Below are 19,011 nucleotides of genomic sequence, written 5' to 3'. Positions count from 1 at the left end.
GAAAGGCCTTATGGGCACGTGCCTGCATTGCCTCCTCTGTAAAGCCCGGATCTGGGGTCCGTGTCTCCTCTGAGGTTCATTCCGGCTCTAAAATCGTACAACAAATACCATCTGTCAGCGCTTCCTACCAGGTCCCAAGCCTTTACCTCACTGAATCCTCACAACCATCCCAACAGCTCAGCCTTGAGAGCCCCCTTTTACAGATCAGGAAACTGAGGCAAAGAAGGTTAGGGAGCTTGTTCAGGGTCACACAGTTGTGTGTAGCCGAGCCCAGGCGTCGGGCAGGATGAACTGGCTGGTCGTCTGCATCTATGGAGGCAACTACAGGTCTAGTGAAGGAAGGGGCCTGCAACGGGCCCCGGGGCGGGGTGGGTGCTGCAGGAGAGGGGCAGGGGGGACTTCCATCAGCACAGCAGGCCGTCTCAGCGCTGTCCCTTTTCCTTGCTCTGATGGCCACCCAGACCCCCCAAATCCCCAGCCAAACACGCGCCCAGACCCAGGCCCCACAGCCCGGCGTGGACGGGCTGCTGTCCGGCCGGATGATCAAGAGCAATGAATGAAGCAGATTAACGAAAGGTCTGTGAGGACCTCCCGACTCCAGCCCTGCTCTGACCCGCCCCCAGTCAGGGCCGGCCCAGAACACACGCTCTTTAATCCCCTCCCCTTCTGGGAGTCAGTGGAACGAGTGGAGAAGTTGGGGAGACCAGGAGCCGCCCGAGGGTCTGGCGGGGTGGGAACCGGGGGAGGTGTGGCTCTGTGGATTAATGCGCCTCCTCCTCGGGGAACAAAGGCCTCCGCTCCTCGCTCCGGGTCTCCCCGAGGCAGGGCTCGGCTGCGTGAGTCCGGAGACAGCCCCCGGCCCCCCAGGAAGGAAGCGGGGTCACTGGCAGAATTGTACCAGGACACAGCGGGGAGGCATCGCATCAGGCACTAAACACCACCTCTGCCCTCTTTCCTCCCGAGGAGTCTCGCCGCTGAAGGGAAGCGCCCCGTGGCCTCCGCGGCTGCCCACATGAAGGCCGTGCTGAGCCTCCTGCTCCCCTGCCTCCTGGCCCCGCTGTGGCTGGTGTCCGGCTCGGCCCCTCGGCCCCCGTCGCCACAGGCCCAGACAGGGCTGGAGACTCCGCAGACCCCCACTACCCAGAACCAGACCAGCGAGGGCATGCGGGCTCCGGAGGAGGAGGAGGAGGAGGAGGAGGAGGAGGAGGAGGATGTGCTGGTGGTGGAGGTGGGGAAGGAGGAGGAGGAGGAGGAGGAGGAGCCCTGGCTGACGGCCAGCAGGCAGCAGCTCTCTGAGACCACCTCCAACTTCGGGTTCAGCCTGCTGCGCGAGATCTCCATGAGGCATGACAGCAACGTGGTCTTGTCCCCGCTCGGCCTGTCCTCGACTGTGGCAGCCTTGATGCTGGCGGCCAGAGGGCAGACCAAAGCGCAGCTGGAGAGTGGGCTCCACCTGCAGGTCCCGGACCAGACCAGCACCCTGCGCGTGCCTGCCCTCTTGAAGCAGCTCAGAGAGAGCCTCTCCCGCAACCAGGAGCTGGGCCTCGCCCAGGGGAGCTTTGCCTTCATCCACAAGGATTTTGATGTCAAAGAGACCTTCCTCAATTTTTCCAAGAGGTATTTCGGTACAGAATGTGTGACTATGAATTTCCGCAATGCCTCACAGGCCACAGGGCTCATGAATGATTACATTAACAAGGAGACTCAGGGGAAGATCCCCAAAATCTTCAATGAGATTCATCCTGACACCAAATTAATTCTTGTGGATTACATCTCGCTCAAAGGTACCTCGATAACGTTCTGCTTTCCCAAAGCCACGGCCTCTGCGTCTGTCTCTTCCATTCCTCTGTTTGGCCCGTGTATGCTTAATGCCAGATGTTTTTCTGTGAGCATGTTTTCAGGTTCCACAAACAGACTGAAACATGTAGGATGTTCCAGGCACAGCGCTAGACGAAGTTTTCATTCAGCACTGGTGACCCCATGTGCTGGTAGACATTACAGTATTCCAAGCACCTCCACCCAGCTCCCCTCTGACATTCTGACACAGCAAATCTTCTGGGTCATTAAAAAAAAAAAAAGGCCTACCTTCTGGGAGATTTAGGGGTACATCTTTGCTCCTTCACTCTCTACTTTTGTGACCTGGGACAAGTGACAGTGTCTTGTCCTCAGATTCTTAATATAGAAAATGGGGATACTCCCTCCTACCATACATATGAAAGTGAGGCTTAGAAAGGTTAGCTTGATCAAGGTCACATGATAAAGGGCAGAGGCCAGAATCAAAGGAGGAGCTCCTGACACCCTCATCCCCGGTTCTTTCCATCTGCCTGGCTAATGGAGCACTGGACTTGTGTGGCCACCACTGTAACAGAAAGGTGACACTAGGCCACTTGCAAAGTCTAGGAGGAGGACGTGCTTCCAGTCAGTCAGGCCACACACCCAGGGCAGACGTCTGTGTAGAGTCCTGCGCCCACACGCTGGTGGCCTCCTGTGGATCATGTGGTATTTGTCAGCAAGGGACCCATCCCTTCCCTCAGAACCACCCTACGCAGCGAGACCGTCCTTACTTCTGCCACAGTGGACTGTTTGCACATGGGGGAGCCCTAGACAGAGTGGCGGTCAAACGGGAGGGAGAGGCCCAAAGTCTTCTCTTGGCTGGAGCTAACCGCCAGGGAGCGAGTGCAGAAGGCCCTGGGTCCTTAGAGCATGGGCTGGAATCAGCGCATCTGTTCGGGTCCAGAACAACGAGGGAGCCAGGGATCCTTAGGAGACTCCTCTTTGCTTTTGTGTGTGATTCCAACAGGGCCTGCAGGTGGATGGGGTTTTACCAGCTGGGAGAGAGGCCTGGCAAAGGCTGATCTTTGGGGGATTAATTTTGCTTGCCCGAGCCGTGGTCAAAACCAACGCGATAGAGGAATGCCTTTCCTAGTGGGGCAGGAAGGGGGATGGAACCCTGGCGCTCGATTATTTTAGCAGGAACGATGCTTTCGAGGAGGGCGGTTTCCACAACGAGTTCTTTTCTCACCCATTCAGGGAAGTGGCTGACCCCTTTTGACCCTCTCCTTACTGAGAGGGACACTTTCCACCTGGACAAGTACAAGGCGGTGAAGGTGCCCATGATGTACAAGGTGGGCATGTTTGCCTCCACCTTTGATAAGAATTTTCATTGCCACGTCCTCAAACTGCCCTACCGAGGGAACGCCACCATGCTGGTGGTCCTCATGGAGAAAATAGGTGACCACCTCACTCTGGAAGACTATCTGACTGCAGACCTGGTGGACACGTGGCTCAGAAACATGAAAACCAGGTACGGCTCTTCCCCTCGCCCGACCCAAGCTCAGCCTTCCCGTCCTAGTGAGCACTTATGCCCGTCTAATTGCGTGGTTCTAATGCCCGTCTCCCTCATGAGCTGTGGGCTCCCCGAGGGCGGGGGCTGCATCTGTCCTGTGTCCACTCTTTCCCAGCGTCTATCACAGCGCCTGGCTCGTTCTTTCACTCAGCCAGCGTTTAATAATGTTCTCCCACGTGCCAGGCACTGTGATAATACACAGTGCTTACATCGTGTACGCTTATATCACGGGGCTTACATTCTCGAGAAGGGAGACAAACAAGTCACAGGGCAGGTAGGGACAGACAGTGCCAGCAGGGCACAGGTGGATGCCAGGGAAGGCCTCACTGAGAAGGTAGCGGTAAGCAAACACCAGAAGAAGGAGGATGACTGTGTGGCTGTCTTGCGGGGAGAGGAGAGTTACAGGCACGAGTGTGAAGGTGGTGGGATGGGAGTGTTCTTGCTGAGCTGGAGGAACAGCAAGGAGGCCGGTGAGGCTGCAGCGGTTGGAGATGAGTTCACAGAGGAACCAGCAGCTCAGGCATCTAGGACCATATGTCTCAGGCCCCGGAAAAGACTTGGGCTTTTCCTGAGGGAGATGAGAAGGCACAGGAGCCAGGCAGAGGAGCACACAGTCTGACCTGTGTTTTAAAGGGCTGCACAAGCACCTGAGCTTGGAAAAGATGCTAGGGGGACGAGGGAGGAAGCAAGGAGACCAGTCAGGTTGTCACTGTGACCATCCAGACCAGCGTGCTGCTGCTCGGGCAGTGTGGTGGAGTGGAGGTGATGAAGAGCAGTTGCCCTGGATCTATTAGGAAGCTAGAGGGAGCAGGCTTTGCTAGTGGACTGGATGTGGGGGAGAGAGAGAAAGAGGGGAGGCAAAGATGATTGCAAAGTTTTTGGCCTTAACAACTTGCCATTTACCAAAATGGGGAGACTGTGGGAGGAACAAGTCTGGTGGCAACTTCAAAAGTTCAGTCTGAAACATTTGGCTCGGAAATACCTATTGGTGGCCTGCCGGTGGCACAAGCGGTTAAGTGCGTGAGCTCCGCTGCAGTGGCCCGAGGTTCGCCGGTTTGGATCCCGGGTGCACACCAATGCACCTCTTGGCAAGCCATGCTGTGGCAGCGTCCCATATAAAGTGGAGGAAGATAGGCACAGATGTTAGCCCAGGGCCAGTCTTCCTCAGCAAAAAAAAAAAAAAAAAAAAAACCTCTTGGACATCCAGGGGGAGATGTCAGGAAGGCAGCTGGATCTGGAGGTGAAGTCCACGCTGTAGACATAAATTTAGGAGTCATCAGCATATAGACAGCCCAGCCCTGGTGGTCTAGTGGTTAACATATGGGGCTGTCGCCGCTATGGCCTGGGTTCATTTCCCGGTCAAGAACCACACCACCCATCTGTCGGTTGTCATACTGTGGCAGCTGCGTGTTGCTGTGATGCTGAAAGCTGTGCCACTGGTATTTCAAATACCAGCAGGGTCCCCCATGGAGGACAGGTTTAAACAGAGCTTCCAGACTAAGACAGACTAGGAAGAAGGAACTGGACACCCACTTCTGAAAAAATTGGCCATGAAAATCCTGTGAATAGCAGGGAGCACTGTCTGATACAGTGCTGGAAGGTGAGAGGATGGTGCAAAAAGACCGGGCAGGGTTCCGCTCTGCTGTCCACAGAGTTGCTAGGAGTTGGAATCCACTCCACAGCACTAACAACAAAATTAGCTTAAAGATTTCTTTGTGTACACTGAATATGAGTTCTTGTCACGTATGTGTAATATCAATATTTTCTCCCAGTCTCTGTTCTGCCTTTTATTTTTTAATCCTCTATATCAAAGTGCACAAGTTTTAAATTTTGATAAAGTCTAATATGTTAATTTTTTCTTTTATGGTTTGGAGAAATCTTTGTCTATTCCAAAATCAAAGACTTACTTCCTTCTATATTTTCCTCAGAAATGTCGTAGTTTTAGCTTTTATGGTTAAGTTTATAATACATTTTGAGTTAATTTTGTGTATAGTATGAGATAAGAATTGGGGTTCAGTTTTTCAGGTTGTTTTAATATGGATATCCAATTGTTCCAGCACCATTTTTTAAAAACGCTATCCCGTCACCATTGATTTATCTTGGAGCATTTGTCGAAACTCAACTGAATATATGTGTCAGTGTAAGCCACATGGTCTTAATTATTGGAGTCTGCTAGGAAGTGCTGAGATCAGGTAGTTTAAGTCCTCTAAATTTGTTTTTCTTTTTCAAAACGATTTTGGCTATACTCAGTTCTGTAAATTTCAATATAAATTTTAGAAACAGCTTGTAAATTTTTACAAAATGACTGCTCGAATTTTGACCAGGATTGCATTAAATCTCTGGCTCTATTTAAAAAGAATTGAGAGGCGGAGTCAAGATGGCGGCGTAAGCAGACTCGGAACTCACCTCCTCCCGTGGACACAGCCAATTTACAACTACTCGTGGAAAAATTACCCCTGAGACAGAACTGAAAACTGGATGAGAGGAACTCCTTCAACAACGGACAATCCTAGCTGAGGTGGAAGAGGCAGAGACTCCCTTCCGGAGAGGAAAAACGCCGCCTTCACAAGCCGCCAGCTTCACGGCCGCCGGGAGCAGCGCACAGGTACGCAGCCTCCCTGGAGGCGCGGGGTCCTGAGCTGGGGAGCGCCCCCGCTGTGGGCATTTTGTGGACCCAGCACAATCGAGACCAGCGGCATAATATCTGACTTTGCTGCTACTAAAGCGTTGGCGAGCACCCCCAGAAAACCCGGTTCACAAAGAAGCTAAAACTGGCTGTTAAAGGGCCCGTGCGCAAACTCACCCGTTTCAGAAAGCATCCTAAAATCACCGGAAAGAAAGGTGTACAGTGCTTTGGTGACAAGAGACTCACCTAATAGGCCCTGAGTGCATCTCGGTGAGGGGTGAGACCTCTCCAGGGACTGGGACATTGGCGGCGGCCATTGTTGTGGCCTGGTGTGGGCGTGCTGACACAGACGCCATTGGAATTCTCCCTGAGGCCTGCTAGCCCAGGGTCTGCTCCACCCGCTAGAGCACCGATTTAATCCAGCTCAGCCAGGGCAGGCAGCCCACCCTAGAGACTGGCCCCACCCAACAACAAGCCCTCAGGCAACTTGTGGGCCTGCATAGATTGGTGACTGGATTCTCTGCAGCCTGGCAACTGAGCCGACTTGAGCGGGCAGGGTGTGCACAAGGAGCGGGTGGAGAGTGTGGGGCGGTGGCGGAGTGTGTGGGGCTCCCACCGTAGAGAGACTGGGTCCGCTCAGGGAGGTCGGGGCGCTCACACGGGGCAGGACTGTGTTGGCAGTGGTGTGGACCTGTGGGCAACAGGGCTTGTCAGCTGCAGAAGACTTGTGCTTCTCAAAGACCCACATAGGAGGTTTGCTCCACCTTCCAAAACCTGAAACAATTGGGTGCTCCTGTGCCTGAGGCCAGCCCCACCGAGCTGTAATCCTCAGAGAGCTGACAAGAGACCTAATAGGCTAGAGGCTTACAGCAATTGTAAGGCCCTGAGCTTAACAACCTGCCACGCTGGGGGCCTACTCGCTTGAAAGAAATACTGCAAGACAAATGTGGTATTAGAACTTGCAGCCAACTGTGCTGGGGCTCCCCACACCTGATAAAGAGACTGAAGGGCCCACAACAACTACAAGCAGCTGAGCATTACAACAGCTGGCCAGGAGCATAACTCAGCCTCCCTGGGCGCCTACAGAGAGAGCAAACAGGCCACAGCAGAAGGATACACGTAGGCCACATAGGGGTCACCCCTGGGACATTGAGAACTGAGGGAAGCACACTGGAAGCCTCCTAAGGCATCACTTACATAAGGTCACCTATCCAAGAGCAGGAGACATAGCTGACCTACCTAATACGTAGACACAAGCACAGGGAAAGAGGCAAAATGAAGAGGCAAAAGAATACATTCCAAGTGAGGGAACAGGACAAAACCCCAGAAAAGGAACTAAGTGAAACAGAAATGAGCAACCTACCTGACAGAGAGTTCAAACTAAGAGTGTTAAGGATGCTCACTGATCTGGGGAGAAGAATAGATGAACTCAGTGAGAAAGTCAACAAAGAAATGGAAGATATAAAAAAGAACCAATCAGAAATGAAGAATACAATACTGGAAATGAAAAATTCATTAGAGGGACTCAAAATCAGAGTAGAGGATACAGAAGAACGCATCTGTGAGCTGGACAAAAGACTAGAAGAAATTACCCAAGGTGAACAGGTAAAAGAGAAAAGAATTAAAAAGACTGAGGACAGTCTAAGGGACCTCTGGGACAACATCAAGCGCACGAACATCCGTGTTATAGGTGTCCCGGAAGGAGAAGAGCGAGAAAAGGGGTCAGAGAATCTAGTTGAAGAAATAATAGATGAAAACTTCCCTAACCTAAGGAAAGAAACAGACATCCAGGTACAGGAATCACAGAGAGCCCCAAACAAGAAAAACCCAAAGAGGCCCACACCAAGATACATCATAATCAAAATGTCCAGAATTAAAGATAAAGAGAGAATCCTAAAAGCCGCAAGAGAATGTCAAGTTACGTACAAAGGAAACCCCATAAGGCTATCGGCTGACTTCTCAGCAGAAACATTACAGGCTAGAAGAGAATGGCATGATATATTTAAAGTGCTAAAAGGAAAAAACTTACAGCCAAGAATACTCTACCCAGCAAGGTTATCATTCAAAATGGAAGGAGAGATCAAAATTTTCCCAGATAAGCAAAAATTAAAGGAGTTTGTCACCAAGAAACCAGTGCTACAAGAAATGTTAAAGGGACAGATTTAAGGGGAAAAGAGAAGACCACAAATAGGAAAAATTATCTATTTCCATGATTAGAACGTAATGGATACAAATGCACAACAAAGAGGTTAGATATGATATCAAAAACATGAGGGAGGAGGGGAGTTAAAGAGTACAGCTTTCAGACAGAGGTCAGACTAAAGTGACCATCAATTCTGTATAGAAGAAGAAAGGAACAGAGAAGGACTACTAAAACACTGAGAAAAAAAACGTTAAAAAATGGCAGTAAGTACATACTTATCAATAGCTACTTTAAACGTCAATGGACTAAATGCTCCAATTAAAAGGCATAGGGTGGCTGACTGGATAAAAAAACAAGACCCATATATATGCTGCATACAAGAGACACACTTCAGACCTAAAGACACTCACAAACTGAAAGTGAAGGGATGGAAAAACATACTCCACGCAAATGGCAATGAAAAGAAAGCTGGGGTAGCAGTACTCATATCAGACAAAATAGACTTTAAAACAAAAACTGTAAAAAGAGAAAAAGAAGGACATTACATAATGATCAAGGGAACAATCCAACAAGACGATATAACACTTGTAAATATCTACGCACCCAATGTAGGTGCACCTAAATATATAAAGCAATTATTAACAGACATAAAAACAGAAATAGACAGTAACACAATAATAGTAGGGGACTTTAACACTCCACTTACACCAACGGATAGATCATCCAAACAGAAGATCAATAAGGAAACATTGGCCTTAAACGACACACTACAACAGATGGACCTAGTAGATATATACAGAGCATTCCATCCAAAAATCGAAGAATACACGTTCTTTTCAAAGGCACATGGAACATTCTCCAGGATTGATCACATATTAGGCCACAAAACAAGTCTACATAAATATAAGAAGATTGAAATAATACCAAGCATCTTTTCTGACCACAACGGTATGAAACTAGAAATCAACTATAGGAAGAAAATCAGAAAAGCCACAAATACGTGGAGATTAAACAAAATGCTACTGAACAACGACTGGGTTAACGAAGAAATCAAAGAAGAAATCAAAAAATACCTGGAGACAAATGAAAATGAAAATACGACATGCCAAAATTTATGGGATACAGCAAAAGCGGTTCTAAGAGGGAAGTTTATAGCGATACAGGCCTATCTCAACAAACAAGAAAAATCTCAAATAAACAATCTAACAATGCACCTGAAGGAAGTGGAAAAAGAAGAACAAACAAAGCCCCAAATCAGTAGAAGAAGGGAAATAATAAAAATCAGAGCAGAAATAAATGAAATAGAGACCAAAAAAGCAATAGAAAAAATTAATAAAACCAAGAGCTGGTTCTTTGAAAAGATCAACAAAATTGACAAACCTTTAGCTAGACTCACCAAGAAAAAAAGAGAGAAGGCACAAATAAGTAAAATCAGAAGTGAAAGAGAAGAGGTTACAACAGACACCTCAGAAATACAAAAGATTATAAGAGAATACTATGAAAAGCTATATGCCAACCAATTCAACAATCTGGAAGAAATGGATAAATTCTTAGAATCATACAACCTTCCAAAACTGGATCAAGAAGAAGTAGAGAATTTGAATAGACCAATCACCAGTAAGGAGATCGAAACAGTAATCACAAACCTCCCCAAAAATAAAAGTCCAGGACCAGACGGCTTCCCTGGTGAATTTTACCAAACATTCAAAGAAGACTTAATACCTATCCTTCTCAAACTCTTCCAAAAAATTGAGGAGGGGGGGAAGCTCCCTAACTCATTCTACGAAGCTGACATTACCCTGATATCAAAACCAGACCCGTCAGAATGGCTATAATTAACAAGACAGGAAACAACATGTGTTGGAGAGGATGTGGAGAGAAGGGAACTATCATACATTGCTGGTGGGAGTGCAAACTGGTGCAGCCACTATGGAAAACAGTATGGAGATTCCTCAAAAAATCAAGGATAGAACTACGATATGATCCAGCTATCCCACTGCTGGGTATTTATCCAAAGAACTTGAAAACACCAATTTGTAAAGGTACATGCACCCATGTGTTCATTGCAGCGTTATTCACAATAGCCAAGACTTGGAAGCAACCTAAGTGCCCATCAAGGGACGAATGGATAAAGAAGCTGTGGTATATATACACAATGGAATACTACTCAGCCATAAGAAACGATGAAATCCAGCTATTTGTGACATCATGGAAGGACATTGAGGGTATAATGCAAAGTGAAATAAGTCAGAGGGAGAAGGTCAAATACCGTATGATTTCCTTCATTAAGGAGTAGATAATAACAACAATAAACAAACACATAGGGACAGAGATTGGATTGGTGGTTACCAGAGGGGAAGGGGGGAGGGAGGAGGGTGAAAGGGATAATTCGGTACATGTGTGTGGTGATGGGTTGTAATTAGTAGTTTGGTGGTGAACATGATGTAAGCTATGCAGAAATAGAAGTACAATGATGTACACTTGAAATTTTTACAATGTTATAAACCAATGTTACTGCAATAAACAAAAAATTAAAAAAAATAAAAAAATAAAAAAAATAAAAATAAAAAGAATTGACATCACAACAATATTAAGTTTTCCTATCCATAAACGTGGTACATTTCTCCATTTATATACGGTCTTCTTTAATTTCATTCAGCAATGTTTTGAATTTTTTAGTGTACACATAGCACACATTTTGTTAAATTTATCCATGAGCACTTAATGTTTTTAAAGTTATTGTAAATGTTATTTGTTAAAATAGATTTTATTTTTTAAAACACTTCAGGTTTATAGAAAAATTGAGAAAATAGTACAAAGAATCTCCATCTACCCCCTCACCCAGTTTCCCCTATTATTAACACCTACATTAGTGCGCCACACTTGTTACAATCAAGGAGCCAAGAGTGATACCTTATTATTAACTCAAGTCCATAGTGTTCAGATTTCCCTACTTTTTATCTAAATGTCTGTCTCTGTCTCAGGATCCCATCTAGCATACCACATTACATTTACCTGTCAGGTCTCCTTACGCTCTCCCTGTCTGTGATAGTTCCTTAGCCTTTCCTTGTTTCTGATGACCTAAAAAGTTTTGAGGGGTACTGGTCAAATACTTTGTAGGATGCCCCTCTATTAGAATTTATCAGATGCTTTTCCACAATTAGACTAGGGTTATGTGTTTGAGGGAGGATGACAGAGGTAAAGTGCTATTTTCATCGCATCATATCAAGGGTACATATTATGACATATTTTTATCACATTTTATGTATTTTATTTTATTGCTTCCTGACAGATCACTAGAAATGAGATTTTTTGAGTCAAAGAGTATTTTTTAAAAGATTCCTGATAAACTTTCCCCAACTGCTTTCTAAAAAGTTCCATGGATTTTCACACCCACTAACAATGGATACGCTGCAGTTCGTTTCCCTGAATCCTTCCTAGCACTCTCTTTCTATTTCCTCCAGTCTGCTGAGCCCACATAGCCTTGGATGGAATGCTGTAGCTGACGACAGGCCTAGGTCACCAAACAGAAATGATGGCCTCACGTTAAGTGAAAAGTACTCAGTTCGACCTTCCAAGCTATGACTGATCTTTCCTTTCCGTTTCACTTAGCACCACTCTCCTACACTCACCGCACGCTCAGCCAAACCGGCCTGCTGGTGCTCCCTGAAGACACCGCCACCCACTCCTGTTTATGACAGATACTCTGCATGGGATGCTATTCCACACTCGTCCCTGCCTCTCAAAATCCTAGCACACCTGAAGGTTCACCTCAATGACACAATCATCTTGATGCCCGTCTTAAGTCCCACAAGTAAATAAAAGCTCTTCTCCATGTGAACACCTAATCCATTGTTAGGAGACATTTTGCTCCCATTTTCTCTTCATAGACCAGATGTGGAATTGTATAGTGACATTTTCCTCAGTCTACTTCATTAAGTAATAAATAATAATAACCTAGGAGATATTTCATTCAACCTATATTCTCTGTCCCCCAAATAGAGACGGGGATAGAGTATTTTCCAAATATTTTAGTAAAAGATTTACCCCTATAAAATACACACTTTTATTTAAGACTTTGGATGTTAAATTTTAGGATCTGTACGTCATAAACACTCTCTTGATTTTCAAGGTGACAGGAGGTAGCAAAGTAAAAACTAAAGAAATTAATGCACATAATTAAAACTTTTAAAAACCAGTTCTGAATCAATATTCTTAATGATTTAGGCAAAGAAATTTCTTGGCAAGAAGCGTTACAAGTTCATGAATAAATATCTTCATTTATAGCTGGGTGAAGTCATCTCCAAGAGGCCAATGGGACCCATCCAAGTTTGAAGAACCCCTCACGGACATCTATAATCATTTGTACCATTAGCTCCAAATTGAGCTAATTCAAACTGACTTTCCATACACATTTACAATTTTTAAAGGCACTCTATATTGTAAATAAAATTCTCAAACCCTGAAATGTTCCCTAAAGAATTCAACGTTTGGTTTTATTATTTATGGCCCTCACTTCAAGAAATGTTGATAACTTCAGTTCAACTGTTATCAAATTCTTTCAGGTTTCTTCTGATAGTCTGCCTACCTTGGAGAACTGCTCTATATACTGTATATGAATGTCAATGCTTTAATATTAGAAAGATGTTCTATTCTGGCAAATGAAAACCCATTGTTTACAGAGGAGCCAATGAGTGCATATATTTTCTTCGTGAGAGTAGTAAGAACACAATAAGAAGTAAGAGGAAGAAAGAATACTCAAAAGGTAATCTAAAAAGGAAATGTAACTAAATGACAGTATGGAGAGTTCTCAAAAAATTAAAAATAGAAATACCATGTGATCCAGCTATCGCACTACTGGGTATTTATCTAAAGAACTTAAAATCAACAATCCAAAGAGACTTTTGCACCCCTACGTTCATTGCAGCATTATTCACTATAGCCAAGAAGTGAAAGCAACCCAAGTGTCTGTCGACTGATGACTGGATGAAGAAGATGTGGTATAAATATACAATGGAATACTTCTCAGCCATAAGAAAAGACAAAATCGTCCCATTTGCAACAACATGGATGGGCCTTGAGGGTATTATGTTAAGCGAAATAAGCCAGACAGAGAAAGACAAACACCACATGATTTCACTCGTATTTGGAAGATAAACCAATGCACGGACCGAGGAAATAGTTTTGTTGTTACCAGGGGGAAGGCGGTTGGGGGTGGGCACAAAGGGTGAAGGGGCGCATTTATATGGTGACTGACAAATAATAGTGTACAACTGAAATTTCATCATGTTATAAACTATTATGACCTCAATAAAAAAAAAGAGATTGAAGTTATAACAGCCTGAAAAAAAAATTCAGACCTTTGAGTATATTTGCTATTATTTACACTAAAAAATTGCCATAGGTCAATATTACAATTTTCAATGAATATTTCCAAGGCAAAAAGTTAAAACTTATACTTAGAGCCACTAGCAATTTTTAGTAGTATATTTTCCCTTATTCAGAGTATAATTCTGTGTTGTATTACATAACACAGAGGTCAGCAAACTACAGGCTGTGGGCCAAATCTTGCCTGCTGCCTGTTTTTGTAAATAAAGTTTTATTGGAACACAACCACACCTACTCATTATATATTGTCTATGGCTGCTTTCACTTAACAGCAGAGTTGAGCAATTGTGGCAGAAACCACTTTGCCCAACAAAGCCTAAAATATTTACTATCTGGCCCTTTCAGAAAAAGTTTGTCAGTCCCTGGTATAAACTTTCAAATCTCTAATATTGTAAATTTTAGCTGCGTATGATCCACGGTGATCCCTACTGTTTTTAACTTCCTTAAAAATTACTGCACAAACACTTAGTCTGTGCCTCAGCAGGTCTGCGGACACGGTAAATCCTATCCTGTCACCGTCCTTTTCCTCTTCTACAAGAATTGAACTCTGCGTCTTGACACAGTGAAGACAAAATAGTACAGTCAAGTATTTTCTCAATTGTTAGGAAAAAATTTAATTTTTTAGGTATTTGATAAAGATATAAATTTAGGAAAAACCTTGTATCTAGAAATAAAGAAATAGGTCATTTAAAGAAAATCACATTTTATGAAATTGAGCAAATTTTTGAAGAGCTCAGATTTTTACTTACCAGTTAGTGATATCACAGAAGTCTTTACTGAGAAGGAAGGTGTATATACTGCTGTAGAACTTTTACTAGAAAAGAACATGATTGAGTTTAAAATGCAAGAACATGTTTCTCTCAATCCCAGTCAACCAGCACTTGGTCTTTTCTAATCATTTTTTAATGCTTTCCTCTACCTCTTATGAAACATGCTTGTGACTTTTATTCCTCATTTATTTTTTACATTCCATGCCTCACAACAATTACTCTGTATTTTTTTTAAAAAAAGTGTTTCCTTAAACTTTTTCTACATCAGAATAAAAATTTTTCTTTCGATGCTCAGCCAAGACAGGTAATATGGACAAAGTTTTCCTGGAAATAACTTATCTTTAGTTCTAATCTCTTTTGTCCATCTTGAGATCATCCTATTGGCTGGAATTCTAAATAGATCTCTAGATAATGTCCAAAAATATAGCTGAAAATCGAGAATAGTCTATCATTAATGAAAGAAAAACATGGTTTTTTCCATGACATGTTATTTTTCTTGATACTTTTTTTTCTTGATACTTTTTTTTGCAGAACATTTGCCCTAAGCTAACATCTGATGCCAATCTTCCTCTTTTTTTCTTCCTTTCCTCCCCCACAGCCCCACTACATAGTTGTGTACAGTTGTAAGTTCTACTGGTTCTTCTGTGTGAGCCACCGCCATAGCATGGCTACTGATAGACGAGTGGTGTGGTTCCCTGTCTGGAAACTGAACCATCGGGGCTGGCTCGATAAATAATTTTAAAGACATTTATGTTTCCTTAAAATTACTTTGCTTGTCAAGCGATATGCAGTTGTTATTCACTATATGTGTGCAACATATATAAAAACTCATGGTCGTTTACTTTATGGTGACTTTCTCCTAATCTTAACTGTTTATAATTCTGCCTGTGGGGCCCAAGGGGAAACTAAACATCCCCCTATTTTCAGGAGAATTCTGTTGTGATCACTTTACCATAGAATCATGCCAGTGGCTCCTTTATAGCCATAAACAATATTAACAGCAAATGGATGTCCACATCCATTTAGCAAATGGGGCGTGTCCACACCCATCTAGAACTTGAGTGGCATATTATATAGTGTCATGGCAGTAGTCTTCCTAGAATGCCAGGATACCTATTCTTATGGAAATGGGTAAACTACTATTTTTTTAAGATAACAATCTTCACAGAAGAAAACTTACAAATTATTGATCTATTAAAAACTCAAATTTAATTCTGATTTTAAATAATAATGTAAATATTTCACATAAAGATGCTTGACTATAAAATAAAAATTAAGTTAAAACTTAATAGCTGACAGATCATACCTAGCACACTTGTCTAAGTTGCCATTTTGCATGAAAATCTTGATTATTAAATCAAATCTTCAAATCAATTTGGATTTCTTGATTTCTTTGCCTAGAGTGATAAACAGAAGGAAAAGGCGATTGTTCAGTTCATGCTTAGCTACCCCAACCCCATTCCCTCTCCAACTCCCAGCATTTTCAGTAAAACACGTGGTCTAGCTACCTTTCCTTAGTGTGAGCTGACTGAGTATCTCTGATCCCTATTGACCATTAAGAACTCCCGAAACAATGAACTATAAGAGGCAAAAGGGCTTTAGAAGAATATATCTCACCTAATAGATGACTTTCCCAATAATTAATTTTTATAAAAGGAAAATAAGGAGACATAAAAAGCAGTTGTTTCTTATTTGTTGGTGGGGTGCCAGAAGAGGGCCCGGAACAGAAATGGGGATGCTCCTGAGCAGAGTTGTTGGTGTCTTAGTGTCTCTACCTAAAACAAGCTCTTTTAAGGGCTATAATGTCCTCCAAGTTCTTATTAATCTCCATAAACATACAAGACAACACAGAGAATATGAATCACTATCCCTTGCTAGCAGCACTCTTTCCCTAATATTCTTACATATATTTAGATATTTCAATCTTAGTTATTCAGTGATCAAGTTCACAATCTTATTGCTATCATCAAACTGATCATTAGCCAGTGATCAATTTCACAATCGCATTGCTGTTATCAAACTTGAAGCTTTCCCTTGAAGGACCTGAACCTCCACATGGACCCCCACCGTTTATGCACGTATTCCTAAATCTGTACCACATTAAGCAGCCAATTTTTGAAATCAACTTTTAAAACAAATGAAAGAATGTGGAGAAATTTTCCAGATCAAAGTAAAAAATCAGCATGGTCTTTCAGAATGCCAGGATGCAACAACACTTGTGTGACTTAGCGGTGAAGACACAGGAAAACTATGTACGTTTCTTTTCAAAGGTTTTATCACTCATGGGCTTTCCATCATTCTGTTGCTTCTCTTTCTCTAATCGTTCCTATTATTAAAAGAGTATCTTAGCATTAAAGGTAAGCATAAATAGACAGAAAATTGTTCTAATGAGAAACTACTGTAAGCTTGACAGATACAAATATAGTTCACAAAAATGCCTAAAAGAAGTATTTTCCCCCAAATTAGTGTCTAAAGTAGTCAAAGTTCTTTCAGATTTGTGTCCTTTTAACATTCATATAATTGTGCCCTTGGGGGTTTGTCAAGCTAAAACAATGAGTTTAGTAACATTGTTGTAATGAGCCTTTAATTTCTAGAAGGTATTTACCAATTCTCAGCAGCAAAATATTTGATACTATTGGTCATTTCCGTTTCTGAACTGTCACTGGCAAAATAATATTTTTTCTTTAAAAAGACTGACAGAAAAGAAAATGGTCTTTTGAATATTTTTTAAATGTTTTATTGAAGTATAATGTACATACAGAAAGTGCATAAATTATAAGTGCACAGCTCCTTGAATTTTCCCAAAATGAACACATCTATATAACCAGCTCCCAAATCAAGAAACAAAATGTTACCAAAACTCATGAGTCCTTCATCCCAACACAACAAGTAGGTGAGAAAATCAATAGACACATCAAGTTCTGAACAAACTTGGCATAACTGGCATGTACAGAACACTACACTCAGCAACTGGAGAACACACACTCTTGTCAAGTGCAGATAAAAATAAAGAAAAAGACGGAGAAAACAGACAACAAGATAAAAAGTTTCACATAGAATTGGACTGCATAAAAAAGAACCAAATGGAGAAGTCACGATGGTGATGTAGGCAGACTCTGAACTCACCTCTTCCTGCGGACACAGCCAATTTACAATCATGGAAAAATTACCCCTGAGAGAGAACTGAAAACTGGATAAGAGAAACTACTGCAACAAACAACAGTCCTAATCGAGGTGGAAGAGGCAAAAATTCCCTTCTGGAGAGAAAAAACGCCAGCTTCACGGCTGCCTGGGAGCAACCCACAGGTCCATAGCCCTCCCTGGAGGAGCGGGGCCCTGAGCCGGGGAGCGCACCCACTGTAGGCATTTTGTGGACCCATCACAATTGAGACAAGTGGCATAATATCTGACTCTGCCTGCTACTAAAACATTGGGGAGTACCCCCAAAAAAGCTGGTTCACAAAGAAATTAAAACCGGCTCTTAAAGGGCCCACACAGAAACTCACTCATTTCAGAAAGCAACCTAAAATCACCAGAAAGAAAGGTGCACAGTGCTTTGGTGAAAAGAGACTCACCTGGTAGGCTCTGAGGGCATCGCAGTGAGAGGTTAGACCTCTCCAGGGACTGGGACATTGGCAGGGGCCGTTGTTGTGGCCTGGTGTGGGCGTGCTGAAGCAGACACATTGGAGTTCTCCCTGGGGCCTGCTAGCCCAGGGTCTGCCCCACCCACTAGAGCACCAATTTAATCCAGCTCAGCCAGGGCAGGCAGCCCACTCTAGGGATGGGCCCCACCCAACAATAAGCCCTCAGGCAACTTGTGGGCCTGCATAGATTGGGGACTGGATTCTCTGCAGCCTGGTGACTGAGCCCACTTCAGTGGGGCAGGGCGTGCACAAGGAGTGGGTGGAGAGTGTGGGGCAGTGGTGCAGTGTATGGGGTTCCCACCATGGAGAGACTGGGTCCACTTCAGGAGGTCAGGGTGCGCACACAGGCAGGACTGTGTTGACTGTGTGTGTGGTCCTGTGGGCAGGGGGGCTTGTCAGCTGTAGAAGACTTGTGCTTCTCAAAGACTCACATAGGGGGTTTGGCCCACCTTCCAAAGCCTGAAACAATTGAGTGCTCCTGTGCCTGAGGCCAGCCCCACCCAGCTGCACTCCTCAGAGAGCTGACAAGAGACATAAAGCCTGGAGGCTTATAGCAATTGTAAGCCCCTGAGCTTAACAACCTGCCATGCTGGGGGCCTACTCACTTCAAAGAAATACTGCAACACAAATGTGGTATTAGAACTTGCAGCCAGCTGTGCTGGGGCTCCCCACACCCGATAAAGAGACTGAAGGGCCCACAACAACTACAAGCAGCTGAGCATTACAACAGCTGGCCAGGAGCATAACTCAGCCTCCCTGGGCACCTACAGAGAGGACAAACATGCCACAACAGAAGGACACACGTAGCCCACATAGGGGTCACTCCTGGAACATTGAGAACTGAGGGAAGCACACTGCAGGCCTCCTAAGGCATCACCTATATAAGGTCACCTATCCAAGAGCAGGAGACGTAGCTGACCTACCTAATACATAGACACAAGCACAGGGAAAGAGGCAAAATGAGGAGGCAAAGGAATACATTCCAAGTAAGGGAACAGGAGAAAACCCCAGAAAAGGAACTAAGTGAAACAGAAATGAGCAACCTACCCAACAGAGAGTTCAAACAAAGAGTGTTAAGGATGCTGACTGATGTG

At 44.1% G+C, this 19,011-nt stretch overlaps 1 protein-coding gene across 1 annotated transcript in view; it reads left to right on the top strand.

Annotated features, from left to right (window-relative positions):
• Positions 1-571: 571 nt before the first annotated feature.
• The window catches only part of LOC131421069 (alpha-1-antiproteinase 2-like), a 41,711-nt gene continuing 23,271 nt past the window's right edge, over positions 572-19,011 (top strand). Inside the window, exons 1-2 of the mRNA XM_058567627.1 lie at positions 572-1,784; positions 3,031-3,304. Of these exons, the coding sequence (XP_058423610.1) occupies positions 1,013-1,784; positions 3,031-3,304 (1,046 nt within the window). The 5' untranslated portion in view covers positions 572-1,012. The remainder of the gene's footprint in view (positions 1,785-3,030; positions 3,305-19,011) is intronic.

The sequence above is a fragment of the Diceros bicornis genome, chromosome 24, assembly GCF_020826845.1.
Source record: "Diceros bicornis minor isolate mBicDic1 chromosome 24, mDicBic1.mat.cur, whole genome shotgun sequence".
In the NCBI taxonomy this organism is placed as follows: Eukaryota; Metazoa; Chordata; class Mammalia; order Perissodactyla; family Rhinocerotidae; genus Diceros; species Diceros bicornis.
This window is presented reverse-complemented; position numbering and strand designations above follow the sequence as displayed.